General features: G+C 38.7%; 1 protein-coding gene across 2 annotated transcripts in view; it reads left to right on the forward strand.

The window, feature by feature from the left end:
• TOP1 (DNA topoisomerase I) overlaps positions 1–13,056 on the forward strand; it is an 88,432-nt gene that overhangs the window by 35,374 nt on the left and 40,002 nt on the right. The window contains exons 4-8 of one of the 2 annotated variants that reach the window (XM_064276082.1): positions 6,446–6,569; positions 7,724–7,779; positions 9,211–9,279; positions 10,542–10,637; positions 11,625–11,700. In XM_064276082.1, the coding sequence (XP_064132152.1) occupies positions 6,446–6,569; positions 7,724–7,779; positions 9,211–9,279; positions 10,542–10,637; positions 11,625–11,700 (421 nt within the window). The remainder of the gene's footprint in view (positions 1–6,445; positions 6,570–7,723; positions 7,780–9,210; positions 9,280–10,541; positions 10,638–11,624; positions 11,701–13,056) is intronic. The other variant, XM_064276084.1, reaches the window with a different exon arrangement.

Genomic DNA, 13,056 nt, shown 5'->3' on the forward strand with positions numbered 1-13,056 from the left:
TTACTATCTGAGGAAATGACAGACATGCTTATGGAACGATCAGATGACAAATATGCTAATTTTTGTAACCAGAAATCTGTCTGTCTAAAAGACGTTAACAAAAAAGAGGCTAATATCTAAAGCACATGCTTTTAAACTTGATCTCATCTTCTCTGGCACACATCCTATTTTCGCCAACCGTTATTTATGATTGTGGTGGGGGAAAGATGAGGTAGAAGTGGCATAAATGGCTTTGGGACAGAAATTTGGTCCTGTCTGGTTTTATCAAAATCTTCTCTTTTAAAAAAATAAAGGGTGTAGTTTTGGTGTCATTTTTCTTGAAAAGCCCACAACACCTTAATGGGCTCCAACTGGTCCTGTCTCAGGCATATACATCTCATGTCATCTTGAATAGATTACCTAACCTACCTCACTCAACTCAGCTTCCTCATATTAATACATGCTGCAGGGAGGGATCATGAGGGGAGGGTCAATAAAATCACTGCTGTACAAATCTGAGGAGATTGTGTGTATCATCCTTTTCCAAGATGGTAGCATAAACAAATTCAGAAATTATTTCACACATTTTTGTGCAATTTAATATTTTCTTCACTTCTAATCAAAAAAATTTTTTTTAATCAAAATACTTAATGATAGCCTGTGTCCAGAGATATTGGAAAACCCTGGTCTGAGTTTCTGTTTACATATGACTAAACTTAGCCCTGAGTGTCTAATTTACATGTGAGTAAGTTTAAGACCCATTTAACCAGATGATGTATTGTAAACTATCAAGTGCTTCCGCTTTTGACCTCTGCAGGCACAGTACCTCTTTGCAACAAAGCAAGTGTATTTGGTTATATTCTAGTAAAATACTGTGTGTTGTATTCCTTTTTGTTAAGTTACTCCTGATCTTTCTAATAGTTTTGACTTTCTTCCTTTTACCTCTGCATCACATTAAAGAAACCCTGAGAATTTTTTAATCACCTTAGAAGCCCAGAATAATTAGGATTTAGCATGTTCTATTCCAAAATGCTTCAGTTTACATCAGCTCTTTACTAATCAGCCCTAGCTAATTTTGTGGCTATTTATTATGAGGAAACAAGTTTTACACTAATGCATTTGTGTTCTTTTCTTCTCTGCTAGATATCAGCATCAGTCATTTGTCATCGCACTCACTTAGGACCTCAGTTCAGGAGGCATCTTTCACCTTTGTAGTGACAGCACTGCAGACATACAGTGTCTTGGGGTGGGGAAACAGCTTTCCTGCTGTGGCAGAATGAGCCTGTGGGCCTGCCTCTCAGGAGATTTCATCTTATTCATTTGGTTTCCTCTTTATTGCCCTCGCTCAAGGTGCAAAATAAGGAAGAGGGTATTAAGATCATATCATGTTCTCTCTTTGTGTGGTTAGTAGTCTGAGGTGATTTGTACAAGGTCACACAGCAGTGTGGTAGCAGAGTGAGGATGAGAGACCAGGTATGTTTTTCCCCACTATTTTATTCCTTCCAGTAAACAAGGAAAAATTTTCCTTTAAGGAAGTTAGTTGTATAAGCAGACTATCTGTGTTAAATATAAGAATCCCTTTCTCATATGCATGTAAGCAGATAATATTAGACACTGCCCCTTTTCTTTAGGCCCCAGACCCCTAGATTTTTTGGAATCAGAAGCCTTAATCTCACTAAATTCTGACCATCTGTAAGCCCCATCTCTGACTGTCTCCTGTTTGACAGTAACATCAACAGAAGTGTTCATTCCAAAGTCAGATAAAAACCGTTTCTCTTATCATTTATCTTTGATGCTGCTCCTTTCTGTTAGCATCAATATTTAGCATTTCAGATCCTTTCTTAAAATACATAAATACACTTAAAAAAAAAAAAAAAGGACTTCTCTTTTAGATGCCAGGGAATCACTGAGATTGTAGGATCACACCAGGTGCCGTTGTTAAAAGGCTGAATTCTTTTAACACTAGATCTCTTACATGAACAAAATATTATTAAAAGCAGTACCTGGGGGGGTCAGGGGGAGGTGCTTGCAGAAAATAAAGGACTATCACATGTGAAAAGTAAAATTCCTTCTGCTGGTTTTTGACTGTGTTGCATCCCTTGCCAATTTTAAACCTGGCACTCAGACTGGAGTGACAAATTTGTGGAAAACCAGGGAAGGCAGAAAACTACTGCTATGAAATAGCAAGGGAAGTGCTTTTCCAGCCATATTGGCAGTGCTAATCTACACTGTCAGTGTGAGAAACATCTGAGAATAATGCTGCTTTTGGTTTCTGCTTTCTCTTCAGTTCTAAATCCTACCTGAATTAGAATTGAGGGAATATAGGATCTTAGGTAAATGCACTAGAATTAAGCATCTGGCTCTTAGATTAGGGGAGATTTTTTCTGAAAGTAATCAAATTTAAAAGATATGTTCTTTTTTTTCTGAGCTGTTTGCTCAAGGCCTTCATTTATCTATATATCCCTATATCAGCCTGTCTGGGGGAAATGGGCAGTTTAACATCAGTAGATAGAAAAGGTTGGGTATACCTTGTTCATCTGTTCTCCAGCCTCTGAACTGACCAGTATTGTAGCCTTCCGTTGTATTTAAAGTTCATTTTGTGACTTTGACATATTGTATTTATTGTGTATGGGAAAGTAGCAGGATCAGTGTAAACACAAGGGTAGCATCTCTTGAAGGCAGTCAACACGTGAACTTCTGTACTGGTAAGAATTCCCTTCGTTTTATTATCAATGCAGAAGGTGCAGCTGTTTCAGCCATCATGAAAGTCAAACTAGTTTTAAAACTTTTGGAAAAGATACATGTTAGAAAATTCTGAATGGTAACGAGTCAGCCTAATTGGCCCCAGATTGGCTCCATTTTCTACTGAAAGCCAAATCCTGCTTCTAACTTTCATAGCAAGTCTTAGACACACTTCTGTATCCCAGGACTTTGTCCCCCAAGTGCCGTTGCTACCGACTTCATGTAGATTCCAATGAAAGACTGGCAGTAGTGCTTGCTGTTTGCCAGTGCCTCTGCCAGTGTGAGGGTTATAAATGAGGGATAGAACTCCCTGTTCCTTGAGGCAGGGACAAGAACAGCACCTGACAAGTAGACATGATGTTAGCATTATGTTCAGAAGCCTAATGATTGGGCTCCATAAACCCACATTGCTGATAGCTCTCAATGGAATGCCTTGTACCACAAGCTGTTCTTAACCCTGAATCATCTGAGCTCAAAAACCAAACCCGTTGCCATTGAGTTGATTTTGACTCATAGGGTCCCTATAGGACAGAGTACAACTGCCCCATAGAGTTTCCAAGGAGCACCTGGTAGATTTGAACTGCCGACCTTTTGGTTACCAGCTGTAGTTCTTAACAACTACACCACCAGGGTTTCCCATCTGAGCTCAGCTGGTTAAAAAAAAAAAAAAATCCAAACCTCCTCTCTTGCATCTAAACAGTTAGTGGAGAATAGTTGAGAGTAGAGGAGAGTGAGTTTTCTTTGAAAAGTCAAATTTGATAATTTCATCCCATTATGGTCTTTGTGATTATGACATACAAAGGAATTACTACTTTAGCAGGAACTTTGAATTTCCTGACTATGTTTCCCTGTGATTGGCAGGCAGAGGAAGTATCATTGACTTTGTTGGCTTTCCTAGAGTAGCCTGGGTACTGTCTCATTGCCTTGTTATTTGTTCATTTCTTTTCCCTGATGTCTGTTTGGTATGATAATGAACAGCAAAGCTGAAAACCGGAGGGTGTGTATACAGTTGAAGGTGCCCATGCTGTGAAGGCCAGAAGGCTTGTTTCCTAGTGAAACAGAGTAAGGTCCTAGGAATTGTTTTCACTGAGAAAGAGAGCAAGGGGGAAAGGTAGAACATAGAGGAAGATGGAGTATTCCTGAACTTAGCTCCCTGAATCAACCAGTCATTTATAGTTTCATGAAAAGCTATCCAAAGGTTTTGTCATTTCAGATACCTAAGATCTGTATTCTAGAAAGTTTCTTTTTGCTGGTAAAATAAAGTTTTGACCTTACACAGCTGGGATCGACTTGACGGCAATGGGTTTATCAATTTAGTGGAAATAAAATGGCATCTGTTTAGTAGAGGGTGCTCTGAACTTGGAGATGGAAGTACCAAGTTTAAATCCCATCTGTGCTTCTCTCTAACGTTGTAACTTTGAGTAAGTCTTAACCAGGAGCCTCAGTTTCTAAATCAGTGTAGGAGTATGATAAAACCTACCTCACAGGAGTGTTAGGAGATTTTAATGAAATGCTAAGTGTGAAAACGCCAAACGTAATGCTTGCTTAGAAAGGTTTTTATGTTTGTTATACTTAAGGGGAGAGGTATAATCATCCATCAATAATATAGATAGATGTGTTTTTCCACAATTATTGCTGATAGAGAAAAGTTTTTGTAAATGACCATTAATCCCTCTTAAGTTAAATGTTTAAAAAAGAAAAACTTACAGTGCTCGTGTAATGAAATATTAAGTTCAAGCATTTTGCTGGTAATATCAAAACCATGTGCATATCTGTAAACCCCTGAAGAATCAGAATCTAGTCATTCAGAAGCTGGAGAAATTAATGAGAACTGGTAGTAAGAGCGGGAATGCAATTGAGAGTGTACAAAGTAAAGGAAAATTTTGGATAAAACATTGCCTTTTGGTAAAAGAACCCAGATTATGAGAATACCATGGAGTAGAAAGTGACGTGAGACTGCTGCTAAGAACAAAAAGAATGGTGGGGGATCTTGGTCACCATGCTCCTCCAAGTGACTGGAACTAGTTTTAAAATATTTGCTCATGTAAAATTGATATTTAAGTGTGTAGCACATATAAACAACAATCTAACGAGCAGGAGAGGGAGGGAGGAATATATAAACAAGGGAAAGTGTTTCTACTACCAGTCCTTATTGGAGTCCCGTTCTCCTGCCTAGATTTCTAGAGTTTCTGCTTAATTATAACCCAAACTCCTCTCTCAAGTTGTTGCCCATTTTGTGAACAGAGATATGTGTGACAGCAGATGCTGTTCTGATCCGGGTTCCATGGCTCTCTGCTTAGCTGGATGCCATCATCTGTTTCTCCCTCTTTGGCCTTCTGTGGAGCCAAGTATCCTGGCCAGATCCCTTTAGAGCAAACTTCATGGAATGCATAGAGCTTAATGAGTTCATTGCTGGTAAAATCTATTTTTCTGGGCTGAAGTTGCTAAGTGTAACAGATGGGAAATACAGTAAATCGTGAGAAAAGCGAGAACCTACTGGCCTCACCGGCCTCTTTAGCTGAGTTTGCTGTCAGCTGTTCCACATCTGGGCAGGCCTCCCGTGACACTTGAGTTTGAGCTCTCTTTTGCTAACCTGTGGAATACATCAGTTGGTACAGTGAGCAGTGTTCCCAAACCGGCTGCCCCAGTGCACTGAAGAAAAATCATCCAATATTCCTGTTGCCTCAAACTATGGCTTGTGATTACTGCTTATTGCTTTTTTCATCTTGGTCCACATGTATGTTTTTATATAGTTGTAGTCATTTTATATGCTCCTTTTTTCAGTTTGTGTCATAAACATTTTCCATGTATATTTGCTGTATTCACAGATTATAGCATAGTAGCTACATAATTTGATATATCATTTTCTCTGTCTTGTTAATTGTTTACATTGTGCCCAGTTTTTTTTTCTTCTTCTTCTTCTTCTTCTTCTTCCCCTTTTCTCTTCTTGCTCCTGTTATGGGAAGAACCAAAATAAGCATCTTTATTTCCCTAAGAGAAATTTTCAGGAGCTAGATCCCAAGGTCAAAGCACAGGAGCGTTTTAATGGCTCTAGCATTGTAATCTCATGGTTTGCTTTCCAAAGGAGTGGTGCCTTTCTGTTGTCCTACGGTATGTCCACAGAGCCCTTTAAAAGCAGGGCTTTTAAACATTTAGCGTATGCCGTTTCTTAGCACAACAGGTCACAGAACATGCCTCGTTCTGTGCTGGATTTACAAGCCCCATCTAGAAGGAAACATCCACTGTATTGGGCTGCTTCACTCCACAAGTCCCTGGTTTAGCTACGTATGTGATATGTCTCAAATCTGGCACAGAGCCATCAAGTGCATTTTTGGTAAGTGTCTTTCCCACCCCCCCCCCTTACAGGGATATAAATGCTCAGGGGGGAGTTTTCATTATAGGTCTTTGCCGGTGGAATGCTGTGAAAGCACAGTGAGATTGCTGTGCATTCCTAAGTCACTTTAAAAACATGGCCTGGTATGTTTAGAATGACTTTCTATATTGGGTTCCTTTTTCCTTTGTAAAAATAAAAACATCAAACAAGATAAAGCAATTTAGATGTAGCCAAGGGCCTCTACTTGAACCTTCCATCAGGTCTGTTTATTTAAAGCATTTTAAGTTTCTATGGTTCATGTTATCTTAGAGTATCTTGTGAGTTGATCTTGTGAAATGAGCCCCTGTGGTCCCTACTTTGGGCTAACTCTTTGTGTCTTATTTTTCACAGTGAACATAAAGATTCTGAAAAGAAACACAAAGAGAAGGAGAAAACCAAACACAAAGATGGAAGCTCAGAAAAGCATAAAGACAAACACAAAGACAGAGACAAGGAAAAACGAAAGGAGGAAAAGGTATAGAGGAAGAGATATGAGATGTACTTTTATTTTGTTTACTTTTAAAAGCAGGTAATGAAAGTACCTTCATTGCACAATAATTTTCTTTAACATAAGGTTCGTTGACTTTTGAGGAAAAAGGTTTCCATCAGGAGACCTAGAGCCAACCATTGTCTTAAACTATGAAAACCAAGCCCTTTACTGTCATATTTTTTACAGTACCAAATCTATCCATGTCATTACCTTACTTGTTTTATATGGCAAATGAATAAAGTGAGGATGTCAGGTTTCCAGAAATGTCTGTTGTTTTCTTTTGGAGGGGAAATGAATTTCATTTTTGGGAGAAGCCCTGATGTCATATTGGTCCTCTGTTTATTGAAGATTCTTCCTGAGTGAAAATTTGGTTATTCTGGTGCCTGTTGTGGCTGGTGGTGGTACCAGCGTAACCAGTGCAAGTCTTCTCAAAATGACTAGCTCATCTGGCTACAAATGGATAGTACTGTATGTGGACTTTAAAAAAAAAAAAAAAAGATTGCTTATTTTAGTTTTTGAACCAATACTGTTGATACCTGGTAAATTCAGATAATATGAAATAGTGAATATAGTGAAAAAATATATCACCTTTTCATCCCTGACTCATAGTCCTCTGTCTTTACTGATTATCTTTTGTATCCGTCCAGAGATACATGTATGTGTGTGTGTGTGAAAATTTTTGAAAGATAGGATTTCTGACAAGTCTAGAAAGTGGGAGTTGAAGGAGAGGGAGAATTTGAGTATACTTGGCCTAATGAGAAGAGGCAAGAAATAGAAGACTATTCCTTTTTGTTTTGTTTTTGTGTTTTGTTTCCTTTCTGCACTGCCAATGGCGAATCCTTGGGAGGTGGAGTATATTTATTGAGGGAAGGGGACCTGCCATCATTTAAAGGTAAAAATTTTGAAGGGAATAATTTCCAGAATTGGGCAAATACCCACCCTGAAGAATTTTCAAAGACTACTCCTAGAAAAATGTGAAGTGCATTTAGTTCACCCATTCAGTTTTACTAACAAGAAGAGCCAACCTGGGATCAAGATGCCCCAAAAGTTGAAGCCAAATATTCTCAAATGAGAGAAAGCCGTCTTAAAATTTCATTCTTTTCAAGATACTAATCAGTGACTGTTGTTTTACCTTTTAGATTAGAGCCTCTGGGGATGCAAAAGTAAAGAAGGAGAAGGAAAATGGTTTCTCTAGGTAAGACCCCTCTGCTCTGTTGGCTTCTCTGTCTCTGTGGATGCCCAGTGGGCCAGCTGCCCACTTTGCAGTATTGTCTGAGCTTCCCTAAAACGTCTGGCTACCTTGATGGTTCCATGGAAGTCAGCAGTGAGAGGACTTGGTCTAAGCCAACTTGAACATTTCTGGAGTACTTTAATGACACTGACCACATTTTCCAGGTTATTTTGAATGGAGAAAATTGGCAGAAAGAGATTTTTTTTAAGTTAAAATGAAATATACATACCATAAAATTCCCCTTTCAAAGTGTACAGTTTTTAATATATATTCACAAGGTTGTGCAGCTTCACCACTCTCTGATTCCAGAACAGTTTCATCACCCCCAAAAGAAGCTCCACACCCATTAGCATTCACTCTTCATTCTCCGCTCCCCTCAGCCCCTGTCGGCTGCTAATCTGTCCTCTGTCTCTATGGGTTTGCCTATTGGCAGGAAGAGATTTAAACTTAGATTTAGGTTTCTTTAGAGGTCGGTTAGGAGGCTGTGCAATAGGTTTTAAACCTGCACACACCTGCAGTTCACCATGGGTTCATGTGTGGAGTAATAATCTTATAGATGTACTTCACCTGAATTTCAGATGGAGTTCTTGAGCTGAATTTAATTTTCAGACGAGTAGTAATTGCAGACTTTTCTGGAAAATCCCCTACTCAAATTTCTCCTTGGTAATATTCTGAGACTCACACGTAGGTTACTTGACCTACATTTTAGGGGTGGGTATAGATTTTGCATAGAAATACATTACCTCTTTTCTGTAAATAGAGGAAAATAACGCACAACCTAGAGGTCACTTTTCCTATGCTGTTTTTGCCCTTAGAGTTTGTTTTCCTAATCAGCTTTACACCCTCCCTTAAAATAGGCCTTTAAGGTCCCCACTAGTTTTGGTCATATATTCTCACTCTGCTGAATGACAGAATGGATTTATTAGGAGTTGTTGGAACTCTTTGCATTATTGCCTCAGGCGAAGTGTTTTGAGAGATTTGCTTCCTTGAAACTTTGAACTTCTAGTTTCATTTGAGAAGAGTTTTAAAAATTACACCATCCGCTCTGAGTCCTTTAGACAAGGAGAAAGGCGGATGCCCTCTTCCGGCATGTTTTATAGCTGTTCTAAGAAATGCAGAAGAATAAAATCCAAGAAACATTACAGCTGTAAGCTACCCTAGGAATTCTGATTTCTTAGATAAAATGACTGGCGTAGGGTAGCTAATCTCTGTTTAAGAGACTGCCTGTAGGACTTCTACTAAACTAAGGTTTGAATAGGCTCTCTGGGCTTGGTGTGTAACCCTGGGTTCAGTTTCAGACTTCGTGGGTTAGAAGATTAGGGACATACCCTCAGGCAGTGGTCTCTGTATTCACTTTGCTGCACAGCTTGCTAGCTTACCTATGTGTCTTTGTAGGGATTCCAGATGCTTCACTGGAATGCTGTTTTCGGTGCATTGTTTTGGGACTTGCTTCCTTCAGGCCTAGTAAGCCTTCCCACATGCTTTTAACTTCACCCGTGACAATAATAGGATCTAGCATTTACTTAGCTAGTTGGTAAATGGAAAAGAAGCCTTTCTAGAAGCTTTTGGAGATTTTTTACTTGGGTGGGGACACGTTAGTGATTTCGGAGCTGAGCGGGGCGTGGGGAGAAACAGCTGTAGAAATTGCCACTTGGGGAGTGTGCTAAGTAAGGAAGGAAAGCTAATCTCTTTAAACATTCAGTTCCATCAAAAGTAAGGGGGTCCAGTATGCTTGTTTTGAGTGACGAGAAGAGGGGCTTGCTTACGCGTGAAACCCCATGAATATACTGAATTTCCTTTGCTGCTGAGTCTGTCTGTCTGTCCTTTGGACCCCTGTAGAGATGGCAGCTTTGTGTAGGGAGGCAGGCCATTCCCTATATTAAGTGAGTGAGTTCTATAAGGAGCTGGAAGCTGTGAGCAACGGGATACTGAAGAGACGTACCAAGTGAGGGTATATCCCGAGACTATGATGGTTGCTGGTCTTGATGGGGTTATTTTTATTTTTTTCCTGTTCTTCGCCTTTTTGGTTCAAGGTAGTTGTCTAACAGAGTATCTTTTTTTTATATTCAGAAAGCCAAATCTTAGCAAAAAATAGTGGTGAGGCACTGTCTGTGTATAAAGTGAGTAAACCTAAGTAGGAAGTTGAACAATGAGTAGATTTGGCTTAGAATGTGCCCTTCTTTTGTCCTAATTTTGTGTTGGTTATTTTTTTTTTTTTCATGTGACTGAATATACAAGTACATCGTTGCCAGATTTTTAGAACCTCAAGTTATCAAGTTTGGAAAACAAATTTTTACTGTTTTATTATAAAGGCTGTATTTTAGCTTTTAGAATATTAGAATAATGGGTTCAGATCATTTGTGGGATCATATATATAATAGCTCCCTCATATAAGACAAGGAATGAATTTAGATTTATTCCTGTTTTGGCTTAGTCATGCTGTGAAAAGTAACTAAGATGTAGACACTGACTTAGTTAAGTAGTCCTGAGCCCAAATCCTGACATTTCCCCTTTATCTGTAAAATGGGTACAGTGTTATCTAGTTTACAGGGTTGTAGTGAAAATTAAGTGAGAGAAATTACTCATGAAAACCTTTATAATATGTACAAATATGTTATTGTTATCTTCTATTAGCTTCTTAGTGGGATGGTTTATCCTTACTTTGTATTTAATGTAATGTTGATATTCTCTCACTCCTTGTCGACTAACAGTTCTTTTCTCTTTAGTCCCCCACGAATTAAAGATGAACCTGAAGATGATGGCTATTTTGCCCCCCCTAAAGAGGATATAAAGCCATTGAAGAGACCTCGAGATGAGGATGAGTGAGTATTTCTTCTTATTTGACTTTTGAGACAGAGTTGTTAAAGGAATAAATATGACATATGTCCCTGCAGTACACAGAAAATCCGCATGAATTAACTTTTACTCATTTGGAAGTTGTGATTAATGCTGGGTGACTGGTTTCTCTTTAAATTGTGAGAAGTGGGGCTTGCTAAGCAAATAAGTAGTGTTCCTGAGACTTCAATGGAGAATGTATATCTACATTTTTAAAAAAATATATTTTCCTGATGAAAAAGGTAATACATATTTATTGTATAAATTTCAAATGCTGCAGAATTCATGAAGAACATTAAAATTATTTAAGTTACTTTAAGTTTATCATAGCTTACCACAGACATTTTCACTTCTAAAGCAGTTTCCCCCAGCAAACTGTGCCTGTCAGCACATTCTAAGTGAAATTTCAGTATATAGAAGTAATAAAATTATTCTCAACTCAAAAACAGTTATTTGAGGCTCACAGGTTCAATCAGTGAGGATAAATTCTGTTCATTATTTTCAATCTTGTATAGCTTATTTTCTAGAAATCTACAAAGAATTTATGGTAGAAAGTAGGTGGAAAGGGAGGAGGGAAATAAACAGCGAACTTACATTTGTATTTATGCAATACAGAATTGCTTTCTTCCCTTCCCAGCCAGTTATTATTGTTCACTATGCATTTGGTTCCCAGACTTCCATCTCATAGTGGTGCCTATTTCTGTGTCTATCCCTTCATCCTTTATCCTTTCCAGGCCAGGGTTTAGTATAAATTTATTTTGTTCTATATAGGGTTATAACTATTGGTCCTTGATCTAGTTTTTGTACTATTTACTTTCTCCACTTCTGTTGCCCTTGACTGTGGAATGCCTAGCCAAGAATAATAAAGCCACACCTGCCTTGGAGGCTTCCAAGAATTTGGAGGTCCTAATCCTGTGGCTGAGAACTTCTGAGTCACAATTGTGTTAACTGCATATTCATGTCCCCCTTTCTAGTGCTGATTACAAACCTAAGAAAATTAAAACAGACGATATCAAGAAGGAGAAGAAACGAAAACTAGAGGAAGAAGAGGTTAGTAAAGAGACATAGGCCCTTTGAGGCTTGAGTTTGGAAGTGGGGTTTTCCTTAAAACAATTTTTGAAGGCAAATAGATTTTAGGAATTTATTGGTCTGTTGTATTGGTAACACTGGAAAAACCTCTTACACGAAAGTGGTAGCTGTGGCACTGTTAGTTTTAAGCTCTGTCCAAGCTCCCAAAGTTAAGTGCCTTAAGTTAACCTCAACCGGTGACTCTACTGTCTTCGTCTTCCCAGGTGTTAGCTGATAGTTATGTTACCAACTGAGAAGATGTTTCTGGAGAGGCTGTGTCGTCTTCATACATACAGAGGAAATGTTAACAAGAAACCACATTTTGGCTTGTGACACTGAAGAATTTCCCTTAAGTGTTCCTTAAAAGCTAAAACCAAACCCGTTGCCATTGAATCGATTCCGACTCGTAGTGACCCTAGAGGACAGGGTAGAACTGCCCCATAAGGGTTTCCAAGGAGCGGCTGGTGGATTCGAACTGCTGACCTTTTGGTTTCTAGCTGAGCTCTTAACCACTGCGCCACTCTTATGTCTAACAGACTTGCTTATTACTCACTTTGGGTTAACCATCCCTATTTAAAGCTCTTTAATGTGTCCCTCTCAGACATCGGATAAAATCCAAGCTGTTTACCACAACTCCTCCTGATCTGGCCCCTGCGTACCTCTTTTCATTTTGTGCCTCTCTTCTCTAGCTCATCTAGTTCCAGCCACACTGGCCTCCTTTCTTTCTTTTCCATACCAGCCTCTTTCGTGCTTTGGTTTATGTGGTACATTCTGTTCCCTCTGTCTGAAACTCGCACGCTCTTTCCCCCTTTCTCCTCCTGGCTTATGACCTTTCTTAAAATTTCATTTCAGTTAAAGTACTTTCCTAGGCTTCTACCTGATGCTTGTGGTAGGTTTAAAATAGAATAACATGGTTCTCCTTTTAACACTGTTTCTTAAACTGAAGAGTTATTAGCAAGTAAAGAAAAAGGTGTCAGAAATTTTTGCACTCTGCTAAGAGAAGAAGGGGTTGAGTGATTACTTAGCCTTTATGCTGTACTTGAGGTTTGCCACTGACTTAGGCAAAATGGGTTCACAAATGTAAAGTCAAGAGTCTGAAATACCAGTGTTAAAAATAATGATAGTAAGAGGCAGTGAGTCTTAGAAAGTAATCTGCCATAGTAGTGATGCGGATAATATTAGTAATTACAATAAATGTAATAGGTGTTTACTGTGTGCTGGGCACTATTCTACATGTTTAATATGTATCATTTAATCCTTACAACAACCCCAAGAGAAAATTATCACTATTATTATGCCCAGTTTACAGATGTAGAAACTGAGGTGTAGACAGGTTAA

The sequence above is a fragment of the Loxodonta africana genome, chromosome 24 (genome assembly GCF_030014295.1).
Source record: "Loxodonta africana isolate mLoxAfr1 chromosome 24, mLoxAfr1.hap2, whole genome shotgun sequence".
Taxonomy (NCBI): domain Eukaryota; kingdom Metazoa; phylum Chordata; class Mammalia; order Proboscidea; family Elephantidae; genus Loxodonta; species Loxodonta africana.